The sequence below is a fragment of the Euleptes europaea genome, chromosome 12 (genome assembly GCF_029931775.1).
Source record: "Euleptes europaea isolate rEulEur1 chromosome 12, rEulEur1.hap1, whole genome shotgun sequence".
Taxonomy (NCBI): domain Eukaryota; kingdom Metazoa; phylum Chordata; class Lepidosauria; order Squamata; family Sphaerodactylidae; genus Euleptes; species Euleptes europaea.
This window is the reverse complement of record NC_079323.1, coordinates 11,959,802-11,984,871: the sequence shown is the minus strand read 5'-3', so window position 1 is coordinate 11,984,871 and position 25,070 is coordinate 11,959,802. Positions and strand designations below refer to the sequence as shown.

General features: G+C 45.1%; 1 protein-coding gene across 3 annotated transcripts in view; it reads right to left on the bottom strand.

Annotated features, from left to right (window-relative positions):
* The window catches only part of FAT3 (FAT atypical cadherin 3), a 372,853-nt gene that overhangs the window by 163,192 nt on the left and 184,591 nt on the right, over positions 1-25,070 (bottom strand). For all 3 annotated transcript variants that reach the window (XM_056858070.1, XM_056858072.1, XM_056858071.1), the window contains exon 3: positions 2,217-2,278. In XM_056858070.1, coding sequence (XP_056714048.1) covers positions 2,217-2,278 — 62 coding nt within the window. The remainder of the gene's footprint in view (positions 1-2,216; positions 2,279-25,070) is intronic.

Below are 25,070 nucleotides of genomic sequence, written 5' to 3'. Positions count from 1 at the left end.
CTTAGCTTCCAAGACCTGACAAGATCAGGCTAGCTTGAGCCATCCAGATCAGGGCCATAAAATGCTAAGTGTTATGAACTACTTCAGAGACTAAGGGAGACAAACTTTAGTAGAATTTTGTTGAAATTATTTGATAAATGAAATCATGCTTCTCTTTCTTCCTAAGTGGCTTACAACCACCACCAAGAGAGAGCCAGCATGGCATAGTGGTTAGACTGCTGCGCTGGGACCAAGGAGCCTCTGGCTTCATATCCTTTCTCAGCCATGAAGCTTACTAGTAAACCTTAGGCCAGCTAAACTACCTTCAGCCTAAACTACCTTCCAGGGGTTGATATGAGGATAAGAGGGAGAAGGAGAGAAACATGAGCTCTGAACCCTTTGGAGGAATGGCAGGGTAAATGGATAATCAACAGCTACAAAGCCCTTCCAACAAACAGCAAAAGCATCTATTGCTGAGAAAGAAATGAAATCTTGCATCATCAACCTTTGAGAACTTTTTCAGACTGTCAGGAAGCATGTAGAGGCGTGATTTGGTGCAAACCTAGTGATTCCAAGAATAAAGTGACAGGTCCTCTTATGATTTAAGAAAAACAACAACTCCCCAGGATCCTATCTTCATAAATACATTGGCTGTAACTACCCAGGAAAGTGATCATGAAGTCATAACAGAAAGTTCAACTCAGAAAGTTCACCTCAGCGTGTTAAAGCTGGGAAAAAAAGGCAAATTTGCCATTCTCCTTTGCTTACGGAGCGCCAATGCTTTCATATTATTCAAGTTTGCATTGATTGGTTATGAAAAGGGTAAAGAAAGACCTTTAAGGGCATTATGTGTCACAGTCAAAATTAGTGGAACTGAGGGCAGGCTTATTTCAAGAAATAATTAAAAGACCTCGGTCCTCACAGGGGCCCATCAATGCTTCTGTCCCTCTTCCCCTCTCCCATGCTTGTACACTCACCAGGAAAGCGGAAAACAGGAGGTTTTAGGTCAACCTCCCGTCAGATAGCTTTTCACAGGGAGCCAATTTTATTCTCTTTTTATGTCAGTCAGACTCTAATGGGAGGAAGAGTATGGAAATAAATCCGGAAGGCTGAAGTGGGATGACGGGAAGACCATGGCTATATTGGCAATTAAGAGTTCCCCCGGGAGGTTAATTAACCACATTAAGAGCTAACCATTTCATAAAACGCTAAGCAAGTGTCATAAAAGGAACGCTCCCCTTCCAGACAACTTTGCGCCGAACTGTCAACAGTCTGTTTGTTTTTGGCATTGAGAAACGTACTGCCAAACAGGCAAATGTTAATGCATTATTAACATCAGAGAATGGCCTATCTGGGCCTCTAATCTTTTGCACCTGCCAGTCTATAATTTGGCTTCTTCTAGTCTCGAAGATCCCAAAGCAGTAGGATATTAAATCTTTCTCCCTGATTACTCAGTGTTCAAACAGACTGCCACAGCAGGGTTTTGTGTTCCTCTTCATCCCATTACCTCAGAACGCTAGGTACGAGTTTCCCCATTAGAGGAACATGAATCAATCTAATTCAGATAACTAAAGCCTAAATGGTAATAAATGATTTACTCTTCCATCCCTTCTCCATTGAAATATATGACATTTTTTTTTATTTTAACGAGAATTCAGTCTGTTTTGTCCTGTTCGTGTGCCCAAGGCAGTAAAAAAGGAATACAGGTCCCCAAACTTCTCATTAGTACACACATTTCCATTCCAAACTAATTTCAGTTGGCTGTTTTTCCTTAGTAGGGTGAATGGCACCACTGAGGCAAGAAGGAACAGATCTGAAACCATACCGTGTGCCGAACACAGCACGACCCACATTTTTTCTCCTTTGGCCCCACCTGCAATAAGCTTACCGTAAGCAGAAAGATCGCCCAACAAATATTTTGCTAGAAGGGAAATCCAAAGTGAATGCGAACATTCGTCCCTAAATGAAACAATCTGAAGAACTTCAAGGGAAAATGGAAGATTTTGGGGAAGAGTAGAAGCGTTTCTCCAAGGATGATGAACAACCATCTCCAGAACGTTATCCAATTCTGATAAAACCAAAACGTGAAGTGAATTTGGAAGTTCCTCAGCAGAGACAGATAACTAGGATACTCTTTGAAAAAAATGCATTTAGTGCAACCGGTTTATTTTTGTCGCTGATTTCAAAACTATTGTTATAAAATTGCATTTCAGAGCATATTTCTTCTCTCATCTTACCTCAAGAAAATGTTCTGCCTGCTGTTCTCGATCCAGTTTTCTTGACGTTGTGGTTATGAGACCTGTAAGAAAGAGGAGAACGTTTGCTTTTCAGTAACTGTCAGAAGAGTACATTGTGCAGGGGGTTGGACTAGATGACCCAGGTGGTCCCTTCCAACTCTATGATTCTACAAGCTCTCCTATGATTGTACGAAGGAAAGGCTGAAAAGGGGAAAAAATTAAGCAGTACATGAATCGTACACAGAGTTCTTGTCCTCTTTTAGGCAATGACAGGACTAAGATCTAAAATCTAAAAAGTCTAACAGTTATCCACCGCAGCTGTATTTTATTTATACAGTTAAAATGCATTTGGGTGCAATCTTCCCATAGGGATTACATTAGAATGTCGGGAGGAAGGCCCCAGGAAGTACATTATATGACCATAACCCCTTGATCCAATGTTAACTCCAAAGGCTTAAGCTATCTGTGGTTCCAGGGAACACAGTCCAGCTGTCTTGCTTAGTAAATCTAGGCCTGGCTTGGGAAGCCCATGAATATTGCCTTGAGTTCCTTGATACGAATAAAAGTGGAATGTAAGTGAAGTGCCTGTCAGGTATTCTGCTTATTCACTTGGATTTTGTAGCCCCAAATAGGAAGCATAGATGGGGATTTGATGGCCACACGTTCTGCAGAACTGGTGCCATGCATGGTCTCTCCCCGTCCTTTGAGGACCAATACTTTGAGAATTTTCTGCAGAAGGTATTTGTGAACATCTCACTTTCATGATTGTTTCTTTTCAAAGAGGCTGTGGCTCAGTGGTAGAGCATCTGCTTGGCATGCAGAAGGTCCCAGGTTCAATCCCCAGCATCTCCAGTTAAAGGGACTAGGCAAGTAGGTGATGTGAAAGGCCTTTGCCTGAGAACCTGGAGAGCAGCTGCCGGTCTGAGTAGACAATACTGAATTTGATGTACCAAGGGTCTGATTCAGTATAAGGCAGCTTCATGTGTTCATGTGATGTGGTACCTTCTCATGGAGGATTTTCTTTGTCTCCCCCCATCTATGTGAATAATTTGCATGACACAGAGGCGGACGGACAGATGGACATCTGGGATTCAGGCCATCAGCATAGGATTCAGGCCATGGACATCTGGGATTCAGGCCATCAGCCAACCTCCAGGTAGTGGCTGGAGATCTCTCGCTATTACAACTGATCTCCAGGTGACAGAGATCAGTTACCCTTGAGAAAATGGCCGCTTTGGCAATTGGATATGGCATTGAAGTCCCTCCCCTCTCCAAACTCAGGCCTCCTCAGGCTCCACTCGCAAAAACCTCCAGGTATTTCCCAACCTGGAGCTGGCAACCCTACATCAGGGAGATGATGGCCTCTTGGCATTCACATAGAGAGCGGGAGTAGGTGATGGGGAATGAAACAGAGATTCCTGCGGGAATCCTTCACAAGTGGGTGCTCTACCCGCAATCAATCTGAAAAACATTCCTAACGATAATTAATAGTTACTGATTATTTCAGTAATTATTTTTGTAACAATGTTTGCAGCCATGGTTCATGTGTAATGGCAAACAATATTTTTTCACCATGAGGATGAGCCTGGGAAAACCTCCCTTCCCCCCCATAATACAGTGCAAAGGCAACTCATTAAACATTTCCATTCAAAAGGGTGACAAACCACACTTGCCATTAAATACAAACTGTCAAACCATGGTTTGAGCTTTCCCTGCAAACCTGGATTCCACATGGAAGTTTTAACCCTGGCCTTTCAAGGCAATTACGGCTTGTATATATATATTTTTGACACTTATGACTTGTATATTTAAAACAAATATCTCTGTATCTTTTCTTTTAACTACTGTCCTTCCACCAATTCACAGCCTCAATGCGGTGCTTAAAAAAAGAACATAATATAGTACATGAGCTTCCTTGATTTGTAGTCCTTACTGACTCATTAAAGCAATTTTAACTTTCATTTTTCCTTTAACTGCAATTAAAGAGGTCAAACTAAAGCTTGCTTCTGTCTTTCACGACATGTTGCAATGAGCAGAAAAATCTACTACTTTTCTGTCTTCACTGCTGACTGTGACTAGTATCCAAAGACTTGGCTTTACACTAATTGGGGGCAAATCTTAACTTTCTGTCACATTCACAATTTACATTTTCAGGTGTACGCTTCAAAAATAGTGTAGTTCAGACATAATGCCCAAAGCACTTACTACAAGAATAAATAATGGATTGGGCTGCCAACCTTAAGGTGAGGCCTGGAGATCTTCCAGAATTACTGCTCGTCTCCAGACTACAGATGTTTGCTCCCCTGGAGAAAATGGCTGCTTTGGAGGGTGGACTCTATGGCGATGTACACCGCTCGGTTCCTCTTCTCCCAGGCTCCACTCCCAAATCTCCAGGTATTTCCCAACCCAGAGTTGGCTGCCCAATAGGGTTGCCAACCTCCAGGTAGTAGCTGGAGATCTCTTGCTATTACAACTGATCTCCAGCTGATAGAGATCAGTTCCCCCGGAGAAAATGCTGGCTATGGCAATTGGACTCTGTGGCATTGACGTCCCTCCCCAAACCCCGCCCTCCTCAAGTTCCACCCCAAAAACCTACCACCCAAGTCCTGGGATAGTGAGATTCAGCACATGAAGCTGCCTTCTACTGAGTCAGACCACTGGTCCATCAAGGCTAATATTGTCCACTCTGACCAGCAGCGGCTCTCCAGAGGCTCAGGCAGAGGTCTTTCACATCACCTACTACAAGATCCTCTTAATGGGAGATGCTGGGGACTGAAGTCGGGACCTTCTTCATGGAAAGCAGATGATCTGCCATTTAACCACTGTCCTTGACAAATAAGAGTCTGTTCCTTCCCCACTTGTTCCAACTCCACAAGCAACTTCCAATTTCATACACGTCATGGCCTACCATGTTTTACTTCCCCTCCCCAGGTAAGCTGTGTGTATGCAAGGAAATATTTTAAAACAATAAGGAAATATTTGAAAACAATAAGTTCATTTTAAAAGGCATCCTGTTAAACACAGCCTCTGCCTGAAATGTTGAAGAGTTACTATTAGAGTTATACATGACCTCACGCCCTGAGATTTTTGTGGTTGGCTCCGCCTCTTGTAGCAGCCATTTTGTAGTTGACTCTGCTTATTATGGCAGTGAGGTTGCCAACCTCCAGGTGGCACCGGGTGATCTCCCGCTTAATACAATTGATCTCCAGATGACAGAGATGAGTTTCCCTGGAGAAAATGGCCAATTCTGAAGGTTGATTCTATGGCATGATACCCCACTGAGGTCCCTCCCCACACCCTCCCCTCCCCAGGCTCGAACCCCCAAATCTCCAGGTATTTCCCAACTCAGAGCTGGAACCTATGTGGCAGCCATTTTGTGGATGTGCCCACCACACAGAAGGAGCCCCGTGGCGCAGAGTGGTAAGCTGCAGTACTGCAGTCCAAGCTCTGCTCACGACCTGAGTTCGATCCCGACGGAAGTCGGTTTCAGGTAGCCGGCTCGAGGTTGACTCAGCCTTCCATCCTTCCGAGGTCGGTGAAATGAGTACCCAGCTTGCTGGGGGTCAAGGGAAGATGACTGGGGAAGGCACTGGCAAACCACCCTGCAAACAAAGTCTGCCTTGGAAACGTTGGGATGTGACGTCACCCCATGGGTCAGGAATGACCCGGTGCTTGCACAGGGGACCTTTACCTTTTACCACCACACAGTGTCAGAATACCAACCGTGTCCACAGGCTAGGGTTCCCAACTATGCAGTAATGGCAGGCAATTGCCCACTGATTTGTTCTGCTGCCCGCCAACACTCAGCTGATGGCAGGTGGAAGCAGGCTGGCGCGATGTCATCACTTCTGGTTTATGCAGAAGCACCAGCATCACACCAGCATCTAGCACTTTCCCTAAAAGCTCTATGAAAACCATAGAGTATTTTGGCAAGTGCTAGTGCATCCCCCCAGTGTGATGTTGGCACTTCCACATAAACCGGAAATGATGTCATCATGCAGGGGATGCCGATAGCTGCCCCCGAACCCACCTCCCTAAACCTCTCACCAGTTGTCAGGGTACTGCAGGCTCAAAAAGATTGGGGACCCCTGCCTCAGTTATGATATAGGTTCAAATTGCCCATTCAACTAAAAATCAATTAATAGCTTTACTTATTTCTCAGTGTTTTTTTAAAATGCTAAACAGCATTTCCTTCTTTTCTTCTTAGTTAAAGGAGAGTCGTGATCAAAGCCTGGAAAAGTCTTATTTAGCCTAATACATCAGAGGTCTTTTCAGCTCTGCATGCCAGTCTCTAGTCTTCCTGACAGCAGGCATGTAGAAAGGCACCACAATAATACAGAGCAATTTTATTACCTACTGCGAATAAGATGTCTTTTAAACACTAACAGCGTATTTATCTAGCTAGCACAGTGAATTAGAAATTGATATAATGAAACACAAGTAAAAAAAAAAATCACAGAAAATAACTTAAATGTGACTTGGAGATATAAATAAACACATCATTTAATATAATTACCCCTGTAAGCATGCAGTTTGAACGAGGACGCATTTTTATCTGGAATGAATGGGAATTCGTTAACTATGAAATAATAACAATAATTCCAAGGCCAAATGTGCAATTTTTTTAACTTTCATTTTTATTCCTTTGTTGTTACTGTTGACAGGAGAATGTGAGTGAAATGACCTCTCTCTGAGATAAATGAAAATAGAAATAATGCAGTTTGTTAGCTTATGCTTTCTGTGGAGGGTTTTCCTTTTTAAAGGGATTGCTGAACTAGGATCATTAAGTTCCATTTATTTCCTCCACACACGTTCCCCCCTCTATCAGATAATCAGTTTGGCTTTATTGCCAGAATTCAATTCTTAAGCAGAACCTTCTTCAGCCAGAACTGATATTTATTTCTAACTTTGGTTGGAATTAACCTTTTTTTTTTTTTTTGGTAGATTTTATTCAGTAGCACATCTCATTGGTACCACCAGTTACTCAGTTCTCATAAAGGAACTTGTAAAATGTAAAAGCTAGGAGAGAAATGAAAGTTTATACATAATGCACACACATACAAAAGCAGGGAACCCACAAAGACTTGCAGGGGGGCATCATTTCCCCGTTTCCCTTTCCCCACATTATTTCATCTTTCTCTCCTCCTAGCAGCCCTCTAATTCTTTCCCCTTTCACAGCTCCCTTTTCTGCTTTCCACCCACCTTTTATCTGCCCCCCCAGCCTTCAACTTTATTACTTATTTGCTTCATTTATCCCCCATGTTTCTCTCCCAATGAAAGCAACTTTCATCATTCTTCTCTCCTTCATTTTATTCTCATAGCAACCCTGTGAGGCACATTAAGTTGTGAGATAGTGTTTGGCCCAAGGTCATCCGGCAATCTTCCATGGTAGAGTGGGGATTTGAACCTAGGCCATCCAGATCCTAGTCTGAAACTTTACTGCTGAATAGTAGTGAGCAGCCAGGTCTGCCAGTGGTAGCTGCTCTGCCTGGCCCTGAGGAGTCCTCCTCAAAGGCCAAAACAGCCCTGGAAAGCACACACACCCCGGTGCATTTTACTTATAGAAACCAAGGTTTGAAGACTGGCAATACTGTTGCGGCTGAGATCTTGCATTCATTTTTTAAAGATTCTAGTGCTGCTACTATAATGGTTTTTTTTGGGGGGGGGATTAACCACCCATTTTTATTTTTTAAAGAATTCAGATTTTTCGGGAAACCTGGGGCTTTTCTCAGATTTGTAGAAAGATTTGTCTTTTCTGTTCATGGCTCCAATCTCTGGATTTAAGCATCCACAGACAGGGCCATGCTTTAGAATTAGATATATGGAAGATGAAGATAAATAAAAACAAACACAAGAACTATTCATATAAGGATCGAATTAACCATTATGCTACATATCCGACAAAGGCCAAGCTATAGGCACATGAGTTGGGGCCATGCGACCTGACATTTTTTCTAACAGTGACATTCTCTGGGCAAGGTAGAACAAGTACACAAATCCCTGATGTGCCGTATTACCTTTGTTGTTAAAAACCATAAAGTACCTTTATTTTTTTCATTGCACTTTGGTTCTGGAATACTCCATACATCTCATAATTGAATAAAAAACTACAAAGCAGCTTTGTAACCTCTAAATTCAGCCCTAAAGGGCAAGGTTTAAGGATGCCCAAGGCTTGGTTATGAGAGAGCTGTGTAGTACCTAGGTAGGGTTGTTAACGTCCAGGTGGTGGCTGGAGATCTCCCGCTATTACAACTGATCTCCAGCCGATAGAGATCAGTTCCCCTGGACAAAATGGCCGCTTTGGCAATTGGACTCTATGGCACTGAAGTCCCTCCCCTCTCCAAGCCCCGCCGTACTCAGGCTCTGCCCCCAAAATATCCAAGTATTTCCCAACCCAGAGCTGACAACCCTATACCTAAGCCAGCCTTTAAACAGCAACATTCGGAAGGAACTTCCTTGCCTTAAGTACAAAGGAACATTATAATTGGAAATTTCTGTACGATTGTGGGTTGCACAACTGTTTCACAACCTTGCTCAGAGAAAAAAAATCCAAATCTTGAAACAAGACTACCACTGATTGGGTGCTTTGAGGAGTGAAGACAAACTCTGCCAGTTTTGAGAAGGACATGACCTACACAGACTGCTGTGTGGTACCAGAGATGGAACTGCTGCAGAACTGGAAAGGTTTCATCATGTGGAATTCACATCCCCCTAGGGTCCTTCCTATCGTGACAGATAAAGTGTTCCTCAATGAATCATTACTTGCTTTAATAAGGCACAGAAAATGAACGGTCTCAGAGACATTTTGTGGTACCTGTAGTACTGGCTAAGCTACAGTGACCGTTTCCCTGGTGTTTCAAAACTATGGTACAAAAAGAAGGGAACGTACCATAGCACAAAGAGTATATCCACACTACAAAATTAAATTCAGCTATCAGGGTCGATGGGAACAAGTTCTGTGAGGCAGGAGAACAACTCCCTCACCAAATTACAATTCCCAGGATTCTTGGGTAGAAGCCATTCCACCGGCATAAACTCTTCACCACCGGCAGGAGGTTTTTGGGGCAGAGCCTGAGGAGAGCGGGGTTTGGGGAGGGAAGGGACTCGATCAGCTCGTTTCTAATGCAGGCACAGATTCAATCCAGATATAACACTAGGAGCACATTCCGGGGGTGGGGAGTCGTTTGGAGGCAGTGGGACCCCGTGCCAGCGTAAGGGCCCACTTATCACGGTATAAGGGACACTTACGCTGGCGTGGGAGGCATTTCTGCTGGTGCCTGGGTGCTGCAGAGCTGCATGGGGCTCCCCCACTGGCGCAGCCTCTCCGGGAACTAAATCCTGGAAGAGAATGGGGACGCCAGCAGGGGTGCATTTTCAGGGGCTGCTGCGGCGGGGCTACAACAACTTTTTTGGTGTTGCCGGCCCGCTGTTTTCAATGGGGGCATCCCCCACATTTTCATTTTTAAAAAGGCTTTTTTATTCTCTGTGTAGCTGGGAAGCCTCCCTCAGGATTGGGCTGTAAATTGTGGTTTGGTGTTATATAAATGATCCTCAGGCGCACATGCTCTCTTTCCCCCCTCCCTTGGCTCCAGTTACCAGCCTCTCTGTTTGGTATGTGCAAACCACGGTTTGCCCACAAGCAGAACTGGAAACCGTAATAAAACCATGGCTCACTCATGCAACACTGAACCATGTTGTGGCTTTATATCTGAGCTGGCTGACTGCTTCAGGATTTAGGATTTTTTGCATTCCCATTCATAGCCTCAGGTTAGCTGCAGTTACTGGAATGTGGGCAAACGATCCAGATTTGGTCTATTCCAGTCAATGCTTTTATGGACCTATGGAGAGTTGAAGAGAGCATAAATTATCTTATTTACAAAATTTGTAACACGTATCCAACAGCAACTGAACTGCCAGCAAAGGCCGAAGATATATTTGTTCCTCCCCAAAGAACGCTAAAAATGAAACGACACAAGCTCTTTATTTTTCTAATGCAACAAAGTGCCTTGCAATGAATATATTAAGATTGGGTATAAATCAAACCACTATATAATTGCACCTCCCAGATGTACTGTATCTAGCAAAAGGTCTTTTTATGCAAGACTCATAATGAAGGGGAGACATAACAGGAGAGAATCGAATGGCAAATGACTCCATCTTGGATGATGGGTTACGTAGGGGAAAACAAATCAGGATAAAGGTTGAGGAGCTGAGCATTTGGGGCACAGGTGATCAACCAGGCGCTACAAGAAGCCAGGATGGTGGTAGAAGTGGACAGAATCTGGGTGGGCCTACACTCGGCTAGATGATTGAAAACCCAGATTTATTGTGCCAATGGACACAGGATTCCTGTGCTACCAATTAGCACTGGGATTTCCATGCATAGAAGGCAAAACAGTTGGTAATGATGGTTGGTGAGGTCTTGAAGGACATAGTTCTCCCCACTTCTGATGGAGTTTAGTTGACCCTTGCAGACTCAGTTAAAAGCCTTGGGGTTATACTGGATCCAGCTTTATTACTGGAGAAGCACATTAATGCAGCTGCAAAACACACACACACACACACACTATCTACCAACTCAGCCTAGTGCATAAGATTGTCCCTTACTTTGATACTCCACAGTAACATTGAGTCTAGACTACTGTAATGCACTAAACATTGGTCTCCCCTCAAAGTCAATTCAGAAACTCCAGCTGGTCCAGAATGCTGCAGCTTGGATATTATCGGGAGCTAGACGGACCATGCCTACCACTCCCATTCTGCAGACACTCCATCGTCTGCCCATTCATTACTGGGCTCAATTTAAGGTATTGGCTATCACATACAAAGCCCTTCACGGCCTTGTACACTGATCTGGAGAACCGGGTTTGATTCCCCACTCCTCCACATGAGAGGCAGAGGCTAATCCGATGAACTGGATTTGTTTCCCCACTCTTCCACATGAAGCCAGCTGGGTGACCTTGGGCTAGTCACACTCTCTCAGCCTTACCTACCTCACAGGGTGTCTGTTGTGGGGAGGGGAAGGGAAGGTGATTGTAAGCCGGTTTGGTTCTTCCTTAAGTGGTAGAGAAAGTCGGCATATAAAAACCAACTCTTCTTCTTTTGACAGAACTTCCCTACTTGGCAGAGGGGAATCACTAGAACAAAACTCCCATCTACAGTGTGTCCACCACTCACTCTGAACCACACATGATAAACGAGCAGTTCCCAAACTAAAGCAGTCCAGCCGACTTCCAACTAATGGCACAACCGAACAATGGGACGATTTCGCGAAACAGCAGTTTGCTCAATCAGCAGAAGTTTATTTCTGCTCCACAGCTAAAAAGGTTTCAAAATGTCCCCATTTAAAGACAAATGAAAACATAAATCGGCATAAAACAAAATTTGTGTCCTTTTTGTCTGCCTCTTTAGACGAAATTCAGTGTCTCTTAAACAGCTAATTGTTAATATGGAGCCTCCGCATGGATTTTAACAACTGTGTCGCTCTCTCAATTTCAGCGAAAATTACGGTATTCTAGTCTGCTTGTAATTAGCATGTAATTAGTACTTGCAGCAGCAGCTATAAATACTTATCTAACTGCTGGCTAGTTTGGTATCCAGCGCACATGATCATTATACAATTTTCTTCAATTTTTCCACACATAAATGCCAGGGGAAACTGGGTAAAACTTGGGAAGCCTCTGGGTATAATTTATGCTAATTGGTTTGGCCCTTTAGCAGAAAGCCAACTCGTGCCACGTTATTGGGGTGGGGAAGTGGTAGCTCTGGCGCTCAGAGAGGCAAAGGGGCAGAAAAACAAGCCGCGCGATAATCAAGTATTCTGTACTTCCAATGAACTGCAGAACGATTGTTCTGTGAGGGTGATTCCATATTAATATGGGCGAGGGAATGTAGAGAGTCGCCTGTCTTTTCTTTTGCAAAACATATGTGCAGGTCGTTGTGGGGCAATGCCGCGAAATTCTCTTTTATCAATTCCAGGGGAGGGGTGGATTACCCAGCCCCTGAGAAGCAACAGCTGCAAGATTTGGTTCGGTATCTAGATGCTAAAAACAGAAGATTCTTGTCTAACAGCTGTCAAAAATGAACGTGCCCGTTTCCTCCTCTCCCCGTTGTGGTGGGCCGGATTCGCTCATCCAATCTCAGTTTAGCGTTACATCTCAGCTTAGCGTTCAAACCATGGTTTCAGTTCTCCCCTCTCCTCCACAAAACCCCGAATGGCTGGAGCCATTTGTCCACTGGCTTCTTCCATCTTCAAATGCCCTTACCCAGGAATGGTCATTTGTCAACAGAGATGTCGCACCAAATCATATCACAAACCATAGTTTGCAACCCTGCTTCAAATCCCAATTTCTAATTCCAGCTTCCACCAATGGGGGCCCCACCAACACCTTCCTTGGTGCTCACCAGGCATTTTTAGATAGAGGGTAGAGCTAGACGGGCCTCTTGCCCAGCAATGCTTCTGATTTGCTACAGAAGATCTTGATAAGTTCTGGAACTGACTTATTAATTAATACTGCTACCATTTAGAGGGATAGGATCGTTGATCATGGCTTATTGAAAGGAAAGTGAGTCACGCACACGCACAAAAGACACAAAGTCGTCTGTCTTAGTAACAAAAAACAATCTTTACTATATTAACTCAAAGGGTAGGGTTCACTGGGAATAAAACAAATAAACCTTTCTACGTTGTAAGTTTCCTGATCTTGCCAGAAGCCTCTGGCAGGTGCTAAGCTTACTCTTGAGTAGGCATTCTTAAAGGACAAGATTGCCTCTCCATCCTTCCAGGCTGGTATTGAGACTCGAACTGGTACTGCTTTCACTTCTAAACGAAGGAAAGTACGAAAGCAGTAAAATGCAGATTGTTTGTGTACGTGACAAGCAAACAGGTCTGCAATGGATACTGTGCTGACCACTTAGTGAATTAACATTAACCCGTGACTGTCTGACATGCAACAAAGCTCGCCACTTAATACCCAACAGATCTGATTGGCTATGCTGATTAAAACAACATTGTTTCTGTGGCAGCTGCTACCACAGTTTTGTTTTATTCTCCCCCCTTGTCTTCCCCAGTGTATTTTTGAATTAACCCTCTTCTTCCCTGCACTTGGGTTTCCTCCGTGCGTGTGTGGCTCCACCTCCTGCAGCAGCCATTTTGTGGTTGTCTCCGCCTCCAATGGCAGCCATTTTGTGGTTGCACCCACCACCTTGTGTCAGAATCCCAAAGGCACACCACAGGTTTTCCATTCCGTTTCCTTTATCATGATCCAAGATCAGCCAACCTAAGGAGTAGTTTTCAATAGGAAAACTGGCCACAGAGTTATGGAGAACACGTCCATCAACAGTTTACAGGCCAGGATCATTGGACTGAGGCTTACCCATTGAAGAAGAAGAAAAGTTGGCTTTTATATGCCAATTTTCTCTTATCTTTTTAAGGAGAATCAAACTGGCTTACAATCTCCTTCCCGTCCTTTCCCCACAACACCCTGTGAGGTACGTGGGGCTGAGAGAGTTCAGAGAGAACTGTGACTAGCCCAAGGTCACCCAGCTGGCTTCACGTGGAGGAGTGGGGAAACCAACCCGGTTCACCAGATTAGAGTCTGCCGCTGATTTGGAGGAGTGGGGGAATCAAACCCAGTTCTCCAGATTAGACTCTGCCGCTCATGTGGAGGAGCAGGGAATCGAACCCAGTTCTCCAGATTAGAGTCCACTGCTCTTAACCACTACACCACGCTGGCTCGCACTGCCTCACTCTCAGACAGTACAGCTTCATTCACAGCTTGGGAGCACCGTGAGACATCCAGCTGGCCGCGGCTGAAAAGAGGATTCTGAACTTTGATGGACGCTGGCCTGATCCAGCAGAGCTTTTTATAAGTTTGCATGAGTAAAAGCTGAGCTGTACTTGTGCTTTTTTAAAAAGGAAAGAGCTTAGTGGTGCCACTATGACAAGAAATATATAAACAGTTGCATAAGTAGCCTAAGTGATTTCTACCCTGTCTAGAAATCTGCACTACCGGATACAGCCATTCTAAAGCAAAGTGGTACACTCAGAGTATACATTTGCATGTCAATAAACGGCAGATCCGACCTCCCGGAGGAAGTTTCCTAGCAGAATAGCTGGCGGAGTGCTGGGAAGAAGCTGAAAAGATTTCGGCGGGCTTTCTTTTTACAGCTTTCCCCCTAAGTAATGAACGGTTTTCGCACAGTGGTCAAATTGATCCCATTTCCCATGTCTAAAGTCTCTCCTTGCAGTTTCCAGCTATCATGTGCAGTTTCCAGCTATCATGTGCACGAGAAATAAACGACAGCCACATGCGCCCTGCTGGGGGTCTCTTTCAGGCAGGCCCTGAAATGAGAATTATGTTCTATCCGCCTTAAGGAACGGCTTTGAATGACACAACGAGCATTAACCGCCACCCCCTGGTTTACTTGACCTTAATTTGTAAAGGAAGTGTTTTTAAAAACCTAATTCTATTTTCTTCTGCTTGCTATGCCCTTCCATGGGTTACTGACAACCAGAATCACAAATCACTTAAGTCTAAATGCTGTGATTTAATCTAACATTGCTTTAATTGATCAACTGTTGAACAAGGCTATTAACTGTAGGCTCATACAGAATCCAGCAAACAATCGCAGCTTCAAGTGCTCGCAGAGGTGCTTGGTCCTTCGCTATGGCATGTAGTACCTTTGCCCAACTTCGACTGCCAACTTCGACTGTGGCCATTCCTTGATCAACAGGGGTCGTTTATGCAGGGGTACTTTCACTCACGTTCGCCCCGGTCTGTCTTGGTTGTTCCTTGGAGTTATGCATGAGTTTTCGGTCCATTACAGATGCCAGCCCTCACAAATCCCAGGACTTTGCATTTCTCTGTTAACCTGATTCTTCACTCTCCCCTGAGCTCAGCCCAGGTGAAATCCTCATGCATAAAGCAACTTGCGGGACCAAGCTTGGTTTCTATCTCAGAAAGCATCCAGCCAATTACAAAGCAGCGTGTAAAGAGGCGGGGATTCAAATGCTTCCTGTTTCCTCAGCGCTCTTTCTGAGCAGAAGAAAGGCTTTTTAAAAATGAGGCTTGGATTTCTCCTCCTCTTTCAGATTGCTCAGTTTTTTCTTCTTACAATGCTTTTTCATTTGGCAATTGGGTTTTGGGGGGTGGATTTTCTCTCACAGTAAGCACTACAAAAGTAAGCCAATTACAAAGCAGCATTTAAAGGGGCGGGGACTTGGTTTGAGCTTGGAGACTGCTGGTGCATAGATTCCCAAAAGGAAAGTGTGGGTCCAGCGAGCAACGAACCTCAGGTAAAACTCCCATGCATAAATGACCAGGATCTGGTTATCAATGCTCTAGTGACACAGTGATTGGGGAAGGGCCATGGCTCGGTGGTGGAGCATCTGCTCGGCATGCAGGAGGTCCTAGGTTCAATCCCTGGCATTTCCAGTCCAAAGAATCAGGTAGCGAGTGATGTAAAAGGCTTTTGCCTGAGACCCTTATCAGTTTACAGAGGAAGAGGAAGCCAAACTGACCGATAAGGGTTGGAATACCTTTACCTGGAAGGGAAAAAAAGGAAATTGTTTGGAGATTTTAGGGATTGGGGGGTAGATACCTGGAAAAGGAAATTTTGGGCCAGTTTGGTTTCCTCTACCTCTGTTTTTCCCTCTGAGCTCCTCTGAAGCATCTGAATCAATCCCGAGGGTCTCACAGCAGGAAATAAACCTCAGCATAATTCATCTTTCTGGCATAGCTCTTGTCATTTTAAAGACTGCTGAACTTCTTTCAAACGCTGCAACACCCAATTAAAAGTGTAGCATGTCAGACTGCACTTATATCTGCAGTCTCAGATGCTCCAAATTATTTGTGCTTCCGTTGCAAGTCAGCAGTTATTAGAAGCCTGCAGTGAGCGGAACATTTCTTTCCCTTCTATTAGAATAAGCAAGAGCAAAAGCTCACTCCAGACTCCCTTTGTTCTGGTGACATCTGATCAAATTTTAAAACGTAAAGAGAACGGCAGAGACGCTGTGTATTTGTTTAGCAAAAGCTATGATGAGCCGAACGACGAGACACTCAGAAGCCCCGTCACAGCCCAAACATGCAAACTTCAAGGGCCAAATGATATGTGGCAAAGGATGGAATACATTTTATTCACTCAGGAAGTGTGAGGGAGATCCCCCCCCCCAAAAAAAGCTGGGGGCACCCTTTTAAGTAGATTGGGAATGCTTCCCTGCCCTATCTTCTGGCGTGGTGTAGTGGTTAAGAGAGCAAGGGTGGTGTAGTGGTTAAGAACGGTGGTTTGGAGCGGTGGACTCTGATCTGGAGAACTGGGTTTGATTCCCCACTCCTCCACATGAGTGGTGGAGGCTAATCTGGTGAGCTGGATTTGTTTCCCCATTCCTGCACATGAAGCCAGCTGGGTGACCTGGGGCTAGTCACAGCTTTTAGAGCTCTCTTAGCCCCACCTCCCTCACAGGGTGTTTGTTGTGGGGAAGGGAAGGTGATTATAAGCCGGTTTGATTCTTCCTTAAGTGGTAGAGAAAGTCAGCATATAAAAACCAACTCCTTCTTCTTCTTCCTGTGTACCGTTGCTCCAATAACTTGTCTTCTCAACCTGTATCACTCCCAGTAGTAAAACTGATTTAGAAGAAAACAACCAGAATTGACAGCGCACCAGGAAGGAAAGGGGGGCTGGATTTCACTATCAACCCTTCTCCAGCAGGAGTGCCTTTAAGTTATGGTGGATTCCTGTAAAAATTAATAGGTAGTAGTTTTTTTTAAAGCTTCAGACAGACTGCATCTTACTGTACAAACAAATAGTTTCATCCACGACATGCACGTTATTCCATATTAATATGAAAAGAACACCTCTATGCTAAATTAACACAATAACAAAAATCAGCACAGGAATCCAAAATATAATGAAGTCTCCTATTTCTAACAGTATTTTACACATACAACAAAGAGAATAGCAATGGTCCTATAATGCAAAACTTGCTAAAACAAAACAAAGTCCAAACGAATCAAGGGATCCACCCCAATCCGTCTTGGGTCCCAATCCATCTTTGATCAGACTTGCCACTTCACAAGGTGATCTGACGGTCTTCTAGAAACAAGTACCGGTACTGTTTCGTCATCCAACTTCTTCAGTATAACGTAGAATCTGCCATATAAGAGCTCATCATATCAATATATAAATGATGTGTGACAAAGCAGCTATCAGCTTGCTGATCACCGAATGTACCCAAGACGGATTGGGGTGGATCCCTTGATTTGTTTGGACTTTGTATTATTTTAGCAAGTTGTGTGTTATAGGTCCATCGTTATTTTCTTTGTTGTATGTGTAAAATACTGTTAGAAATAGGAGACTTCATTATATTTTGGCTTCCTATGCTGATTTTCGTTATTTCATATTAGCATGCCAAACTCAGTCAAAATATGGACCAAATAACAACCAAGATCTCTGTCCATTAAAAATAACATTTACGAGACATGGGTATTTTGACTGAAATCTGTTTGGCAACTCTCCCCACTCCACTTGTTAAAATATTCAGAGGATTTGCAAACATGCACTCATTAACACTGCTGCTACTGTTTCCATCACACTGTACACACTCCATTTTCATTATCTACAAATTTCACATTCACAATGAGGCCAATGGTAGCAGTACAGAAAGAGAGAAACAGCTCCGGTTTCAATGGAGAATTTTTTTGTCACTAAGTAAATCAGAATAACTTTATACCTTTCTTGTATGCAGGACCAGAGAGGGAGAGAGAAGAACGGGCAGAGGGAACTCATGGTGGGGGGGCTGTCATGTCCATCCACCCTGCAAAAGCTGTCTCACAAGGGACATCCTTGAAGGGTTGTCCTGGCCACCAGACTCTTTGCATCCTAGCCAGGATCCCAACAACTCAGCTGTGAGAAGGACTTTTTTTTAATAGCCAGCATGGTGTAGTGGTTAAGAGCGATGGTTTGGAGCGGTGGACTCTGATCTGGAGATCCGGGTTTGATTCCCCACTCCTCCACATGAACAGCGGAGGCTAATCTGGTGAACTGGGTTGGTTTCCCCACTCCTGCACATGAAGCCTGCTGGGTGACCTTGGGCTAGTCACAGCTCTCTTACAGCTCTCTCAGCCCCACCTACCTCACAGAGTGTCTGTTGTGGGGAGGGGAAGGGAAGGTGATTGTAAGCCAGTTTTATACTTCCTTAAGTGGTAGAGAAAGTTGGCATATAAAAACCAACTCTTCTTCTTCTTCTTCATCTCATTAGGTGCAGGTGCCATGAGAAGTCAACAACCACTGATGAAGACACCAGCCAGAGAAGATGCACCAATCAAATCCTGGGATACGGTGAAAGCACAAACAATACCCTGTGCTTTGATTTATCCTGCCCACTCCCCAGTATAGGATCTGCGGGAAGAAAGATAATGAGGAACACAAGCCAAAGTCAGTGCTTGACCTGCTCTTAGCACCAGTTCTGATGAAAGGGTATTGGCCCAACCACTTCTGATGAAAGGGTATTGGCCCAACCACTTCTGATGAAAGGGTATTGGCCCAACCAGTGCACCAATCCTAGATGGACCAGCCTTGCTTGATCTTGTCTAGCTCTTGGAAGCCCTGGTTAGTCCTTGGATGAGAGACCAGCTAGGAAGTTCACAGATACTATGCAGGGGCAAGCAATGGCAAACCACTTCTGTTTTTCTCTTTGCCTTGAAAAACCCTACATGGTAGCCATAAGTTGGCTTCAACTTGATGGCACTTTCCAGCACCAGTGGGATGTGTGTGTAGCTGCAGAATCAACTATTAAACCTTCCAATAGATGCCTGGACCTGGCAGACTCAACACCTATTTCTGACCAGCTTATTCTACCTTGCCTCCAGTTCTAGCAACAATTCTCCTGCGTTGTCTGGCCCCTTTTACCCATGCTGGACAGCTCCTCTGCTTCACTGTTAGACAGAGAATCTGAACATCAGCTCTAGTATTACTGAGAAGAGTACAAGATCCCACAGCTTGAGGGGAACTTGTAGCGGTCCAGCAACTGATGTGTGTGCATGTCTACGCTCAGGTTCCTTCCCCTAACCCTTTTACCTGCACCTGGTTATATTTGTATTGACTTTCAGTCATCCAAGATCTCAGAACAGTATCTGCCTTGAGTACCAATAAGAAAGGCGGGCTACAAATGAAAACAAACAGATGACATTAGATCAGTGGTTCCCAAAGTGGGCAGTACCACCCCCTGGGGGGCGATGGGATTACCTAGGGAGGCACTAAGAGGCAAGGGGGCAGCAGGGGGGTTCTAGAGGTGGACCCCTTCAACTGTGTTGTTGGATAGGGTAGGGGTTGAGTTTGTGGAACCAAGGGGGTGGTGGCCCGAAAAGTTTGGGAACCACTGAAGTAGATGAATGGGTTACCTGTATATGAACCTGCAAAAGTGCCCAGAAAATTGTGCCTCTTCTAGTACTTTGAGGCTGTGGTCTTATGCACACTTAATTGGCAATAGGCCCCACTAAACTCTGTGGGACCTGCTTCCAAGTGAGCAAGCATCCACACACTGACTAGTCTCAGAAATAGCATGAGTATTAAATAATCAGTGCCAAATCAGACTCGAGGTACGATCTGCTAATTTACTGCCTGAACCTGCATGCGAGAATCTCTGAGTTTTCTTGAAAAGCTGGATCAGGTGAATTACAAAGGGGTTCAATTCAAGCTTGTCCAGGCTGACATAAACCAGAGAGACCATGGATGCTCACACATGAACAGAGATTACATTCCGCCTCACCTTCCTCATCCCTTTTGTTACATTTTTTATTCTGTTTCTGTCTAACCGTGCTTTCCCGAGATTCGGCGTACGGGAATGACGGGCAGAAGGCTCAGGCGAGCCTCCTCCTAAAACCGTTCGGCATATGATGGAAAACAAAAACAAAGCCTTTTTTGCAGGGTTTTTTTTGTTGAACGGGGCCTTTCGCCCCATAGAGAACAGTGAGGCTGTGCCTGCTAAAAAGTAGGCGCAGCAACACTGTTCTCGGTGCTGGCGTAATGGGGTAAAAGGGGAGAGGAACCTGCCTACCAGTGGCTCCTCCCCTGCCCCGCCCCAGGAATGCCCTGGGATCGTCCCCCCACGCCGGCACCACTAGTCTCCTCCGTGGTCTGCGCCACAGGGAGACTGCGCCGGCGGAGGAGTGCCGCACAGCTCCACGGCGCTCAGCTGCCAACGGAAAAGCCCTCGCTGCCAGGGTAAGTGCGTCTTGTGCCGTGATTAGATGCACTTACGCAGCCTCCTAAGAGGAATTGTTCCCCAACCTCAGGAACGCACAGTAAGAAAGCACAGTGGCATATATAGAATCAGGTACACATGACGCCTTGGGAGGGAAGGCGGCATAGTATAGCTGGATCTTGTCTGATACTGGAAGGTAAGCAGGGCTGGTACTTGAATGAGAGACCACCAAGGAAAGCTCAGCAGAGGAGGGCAATGGCAAACCACCTCTGCTCCTCACTTGCCTTGAAGACCCCTTGCTGGGGTTGTCATAAGTCTGTTGCGGCTTGATGGCACATGCCATATATTCACAGGGATGTGGGGAGTTTGAATTCACATTCTGTACTGGGCCCTATTGGTGGAGGATTCTGGTACAGCCTATGAATTTAAAGATCCTCCCCCCATTCACCTGTATTTACATACTTAAAAAAAAAACCTCTGCCAAGCATTTATGGTCCATACAAACACACATTATTTTTATTATTACTATTATTTCCTATTGCTATCATTACCAAAGTTATCCTGCACCAGCCCGGATGACATGAATAGAAGCTGCTTCAGAGCACAGAAGCTTCCCTGGTAGATTTTGCTCAGAGCATATATATTATATGTAATAATATATATTGCACAATTATACAAAACTGCTACTATTGAATACAGCCCTTACAGAGGTAAGAACCTGCAACACTGGGAGATTCACTGAACAGACTCAACTTTTATTCAATCATTCATGAGGCTCCGGGGGACAGCAAATTAATTTGGAGTCCTGTAATCAGTTGTAAATATATTAATCAGAAAGAATGCATATAAAGTTCTTCCATGACTGTACTGTATTTCAATCTATCTTTTCTTCAGGAAAATGTAACAAGTAGTTGTAAACCATGCAAAAGAAACAGCTATCCCCCCCGCCCAAAAAAACACAAATTCCAGAGGGGCAGTTGAGTTACACAGTGACCTGGATGGCCCAGACTAGACCTATCTTGTCAGATCTTGGAAGCTAAGCAGGGTCAACTTTGGTTAGTAGTTGGATGGGAGAGACCACAGAGGCAGGCACGGGAAAACGTCCTCTGTTCGTCCCTTGCCTTGAAAACCCCACAAGGTTTCCGTAAGTCGGCTGCGACATGACGGCCCTTTTCACCTGAACGAATACAGGCCATTCCACTTATTATGGTTGGTTAGTCTGTCCGATCATATCAGGATCTGAAACCATGGTTTGAAATTGGCGGATTAACCACAATTAGTCATAACTATGGCTTCGTGAGATACGGACACCCTGGTTTAATCCTAGCTTGTACCACATACCTCCTGGCCCTGCACATACCCCAACTATGGAGGTGTCTGACCAGCATTTGCTGAGGCAAACCAGAATCTGAGTAACAGTCTTCTAGACGAGTCCTGGTTTCACAAACTAACCATAGTTAGAACAAACCATGGTTTCCTGCCATGTCTGAACGCAGCTTTAGAAGTTGAAACTATTGTAGGGGTTTTAAGTTAAAGTCAGCATGAACCATGATTTGTAGGGTTGCCAGCGCAGGGTTGTGAAATTTTTGGGACGGAGTCTGAGGAGGGTGGGGTTACGGGAGGGACTTCATTGCCAAAGCAGCCATTTTCTCCAGGTGAACTGATCTCTATCGGCTGGAGATCCGTTGCAATAGCAGGAGAGCTTCAGCCACTACCTGGAGATTAATAAAACAGTAGTAGGCAAAATTGAATGAGACAATAGGCAATGGATAGCAGGCAGCAAAACAGCCAAGGCTGTAACTATATTACAAAGAAATTACAATGTGCCTGAAGACACATTGACATTGATATTGACTAAAATATGACTCTATGTCTTACATGAACTTTTTTGCATTCATTATCAGCAACTCCAGCTGATTTTTTTCTTGACGTTGTTATTTTCTTGCTTTGTAACCCTTGTTGCTTAGCTTCATTTGTATATTAATTTCTTTGTAATATAGTTACAGCCTTGGCTGTTTTGCTGCCTGCTATCCATTGCCTATTGTCTCATTCAATTTTGCCTACTACTGTTTTATTTGCATCATTACTATTTACAGTAGAGTGAGTTATTGGCATAACCACCTGGAGGTTGGCAACCATAACGATTTGGTGTGACGACCGACTACCGCCTTAACGGCACTTATGCACGGCGGCGCACAATCTTGAGGCCTGAACTTGCCTACGCTGCGCAGAACATACACACACATACACACAAATACAGTACACCCCTCCGCATGCGCCTCATTTCAAGAGGCAGAGCGTTTGTCTTGAGAGCTTTGCATCACAGTCCCCCACCCCCCCAAAGTCTTTTCTGAAGGGAATTAACAGAGCCATTTTGAAGGAGCTGATGTTTTGCAACAGGCAACTGACCCGTAACAACTCAACGGTGCTCTCCGGGGCCTTTAGAAAACAACTGCGGCTCCAACTGGTTCTGACAGGAAGCCCGTTGACGCAACACCCCGTCCTTTTCGGTTTTTTATTCTCCTTTGTTTCCAATTTGCTTTGTGTCAGGCCCTAAAAGAGCCAGAAGTTGCTTGTGACCACTTTTATATATTGTCTCCGAGGCTGAAGAGCCAAAAGAAAAGGAAGAAACACAAAGGGTGGTGGTGGTGGGGAGAGGACGGAGAGGAGCGAGAGAGCGCCAGCCCGCAATTCAGCAAATGACGTTTCCATGGGGAAAGTGCTGAGACAGCATAAAAGGACGGCAGATAAAAGTGGCAGTTAACCCAGTGGCAGCCTTATTGCCGCTTACATTCACAGGCACGGACACTTGAGCAATGCTCGGAAAGCCGGGAGGGGAGGCGTTTGGCCATCTGTTGCCAGGGATGACATCACCCCTCTGTTGCTCAGGCCTTTCTCTTTGGGAGGGTGTTTGCCTCTTGAAGCAGTGCCGGTCCCTTCGTTGGGGAAGGGTTCCACTGCCAGGACTTGACAGCCAAGGTTCACAGGGGACGAGCCCAAGAGGACTGGCTACAGTTTTTAAAAAGAGATTTGGGGCTACTTACGGATCTCCTTGGACAGAGCACTCGGTTATTTAATATTTCTGGATATATCTGAAAACATGAAGCCGCCTTATACTGAATCGGACGCTCGGTCCATCAAAGTTAGTATTGTCTACTCAGACCAGCAGCGGCTCTCCAGGGTCTCATGCGGTGGCCTTTCACATCACCCACTTGCCTAGTCCCTTTAACTGGAGATGCCGGGGATTGAATCTGGGACCTTCTGCATGCCAAGCAGATGCTCTGCCACTGAGCCATGGCGCCTCCCAATGAACACATGAAGTTGCCTTCTACCCTTGGTCCATCAAAGTCAGTATTGTCTACTCAGATCAGCTGCGGCTCACCAGGGTCTCAGGCAGGGGTCTTTCATATCATCTACTTGCCAAGCAGATGCTCTGCCACTGAGACATGGCCCTTCACAATGAACACATGCAGCTGCCTTATATTGAATCAGACCCTTGGTCCATCAAGGTCAGTATTGTCTACTCAGACTGGCTGCAGCTCGCCAGGGTCTCAGGCAGAGGTCTTTCACAACTTGTGCTGACCAGAGCCAACTTCTTCAGAAGCATCAGAGACAGAGTGGTGTAGTGGTTAAGAGTGGCAGACTCTAATCTGGAGAATCAGATTCAAGTAGTTGCTCAGTGGAACAGGCTTCCTCGGGAGGTGGTAAGTTCTCCTTCCCTGGAGGTTTTTAAGAAGAGGTTAGATGGCCATCTGTCAGCAATGCTGATTCTGTGACCTTAGGCAGCTGATGAGAGGGAAGGCATCTTGGACCATCTTCTGGTCACTGGGGGTGGGGTGGGGGAGGTAGTTGTGAATTTCCTGCATTGTGCAGGGGGTTGGACTAGATGACCCTGGTGGTACCTTCCAACTCTATGATTCTATGACTAGTATCCGTTTTTACTAGCAGCCATGAATAGCCCTCTCCTCCACGAACATGTCCACTCCCCTCTTAAAGCCTTCCAAGTTGGCAGCCATCACCACATCCTGGGGCAGGGAGTTCCACAATTTAACTATGCGTTGTATGAAGAAATACCTCCTTTGATGTATTTGGAATCTCTCACCCTCCAGCTTCAGCAGATGACCCTGTGTTCTAGTATTGTGAGAGAGGGAGAAAAGCTTCTCCCTGTCCACTCTCTCCAAACCATGCATCATTTTATAGGCCTCTATCATGCCTCCCCTTAGCCGCCTTCTTTCCAAGCTAAACAGTCCTAAGTGTTTTAACCGCTCCCCATAGGGCAGTTGCTCTAGTCTCCTGATCATTTTGGTTGCTCTTTTCTGCACCTTCTCAAGCTCTACAATATCCCCTTTTAGGTGCGGTGACCAGAACTGTACACAGTATTCCAAGCGAAGTGTGATATCAGCAGTTTTAAGCTGCTTCAAGACTCCTAAAGGTAGAGCAAAGCAAAGTAAACAGCCAAGTGGGCTCTAAGGCTGTGGAAGCTTGAGCTGGAACAAAAGTCTTTAAGGACTTCAGTTTGCAAGACCTAAGCATGGCTGTTAACAACAGGACGTTGGAGAGGCCATTAATTCATAGGGTCGCCATAAGTTGGAAGTGACTTGAGACACTTTCAGTCCACTCCTGAGCTGAGGCGTACGGGGACGGCAGGGAAG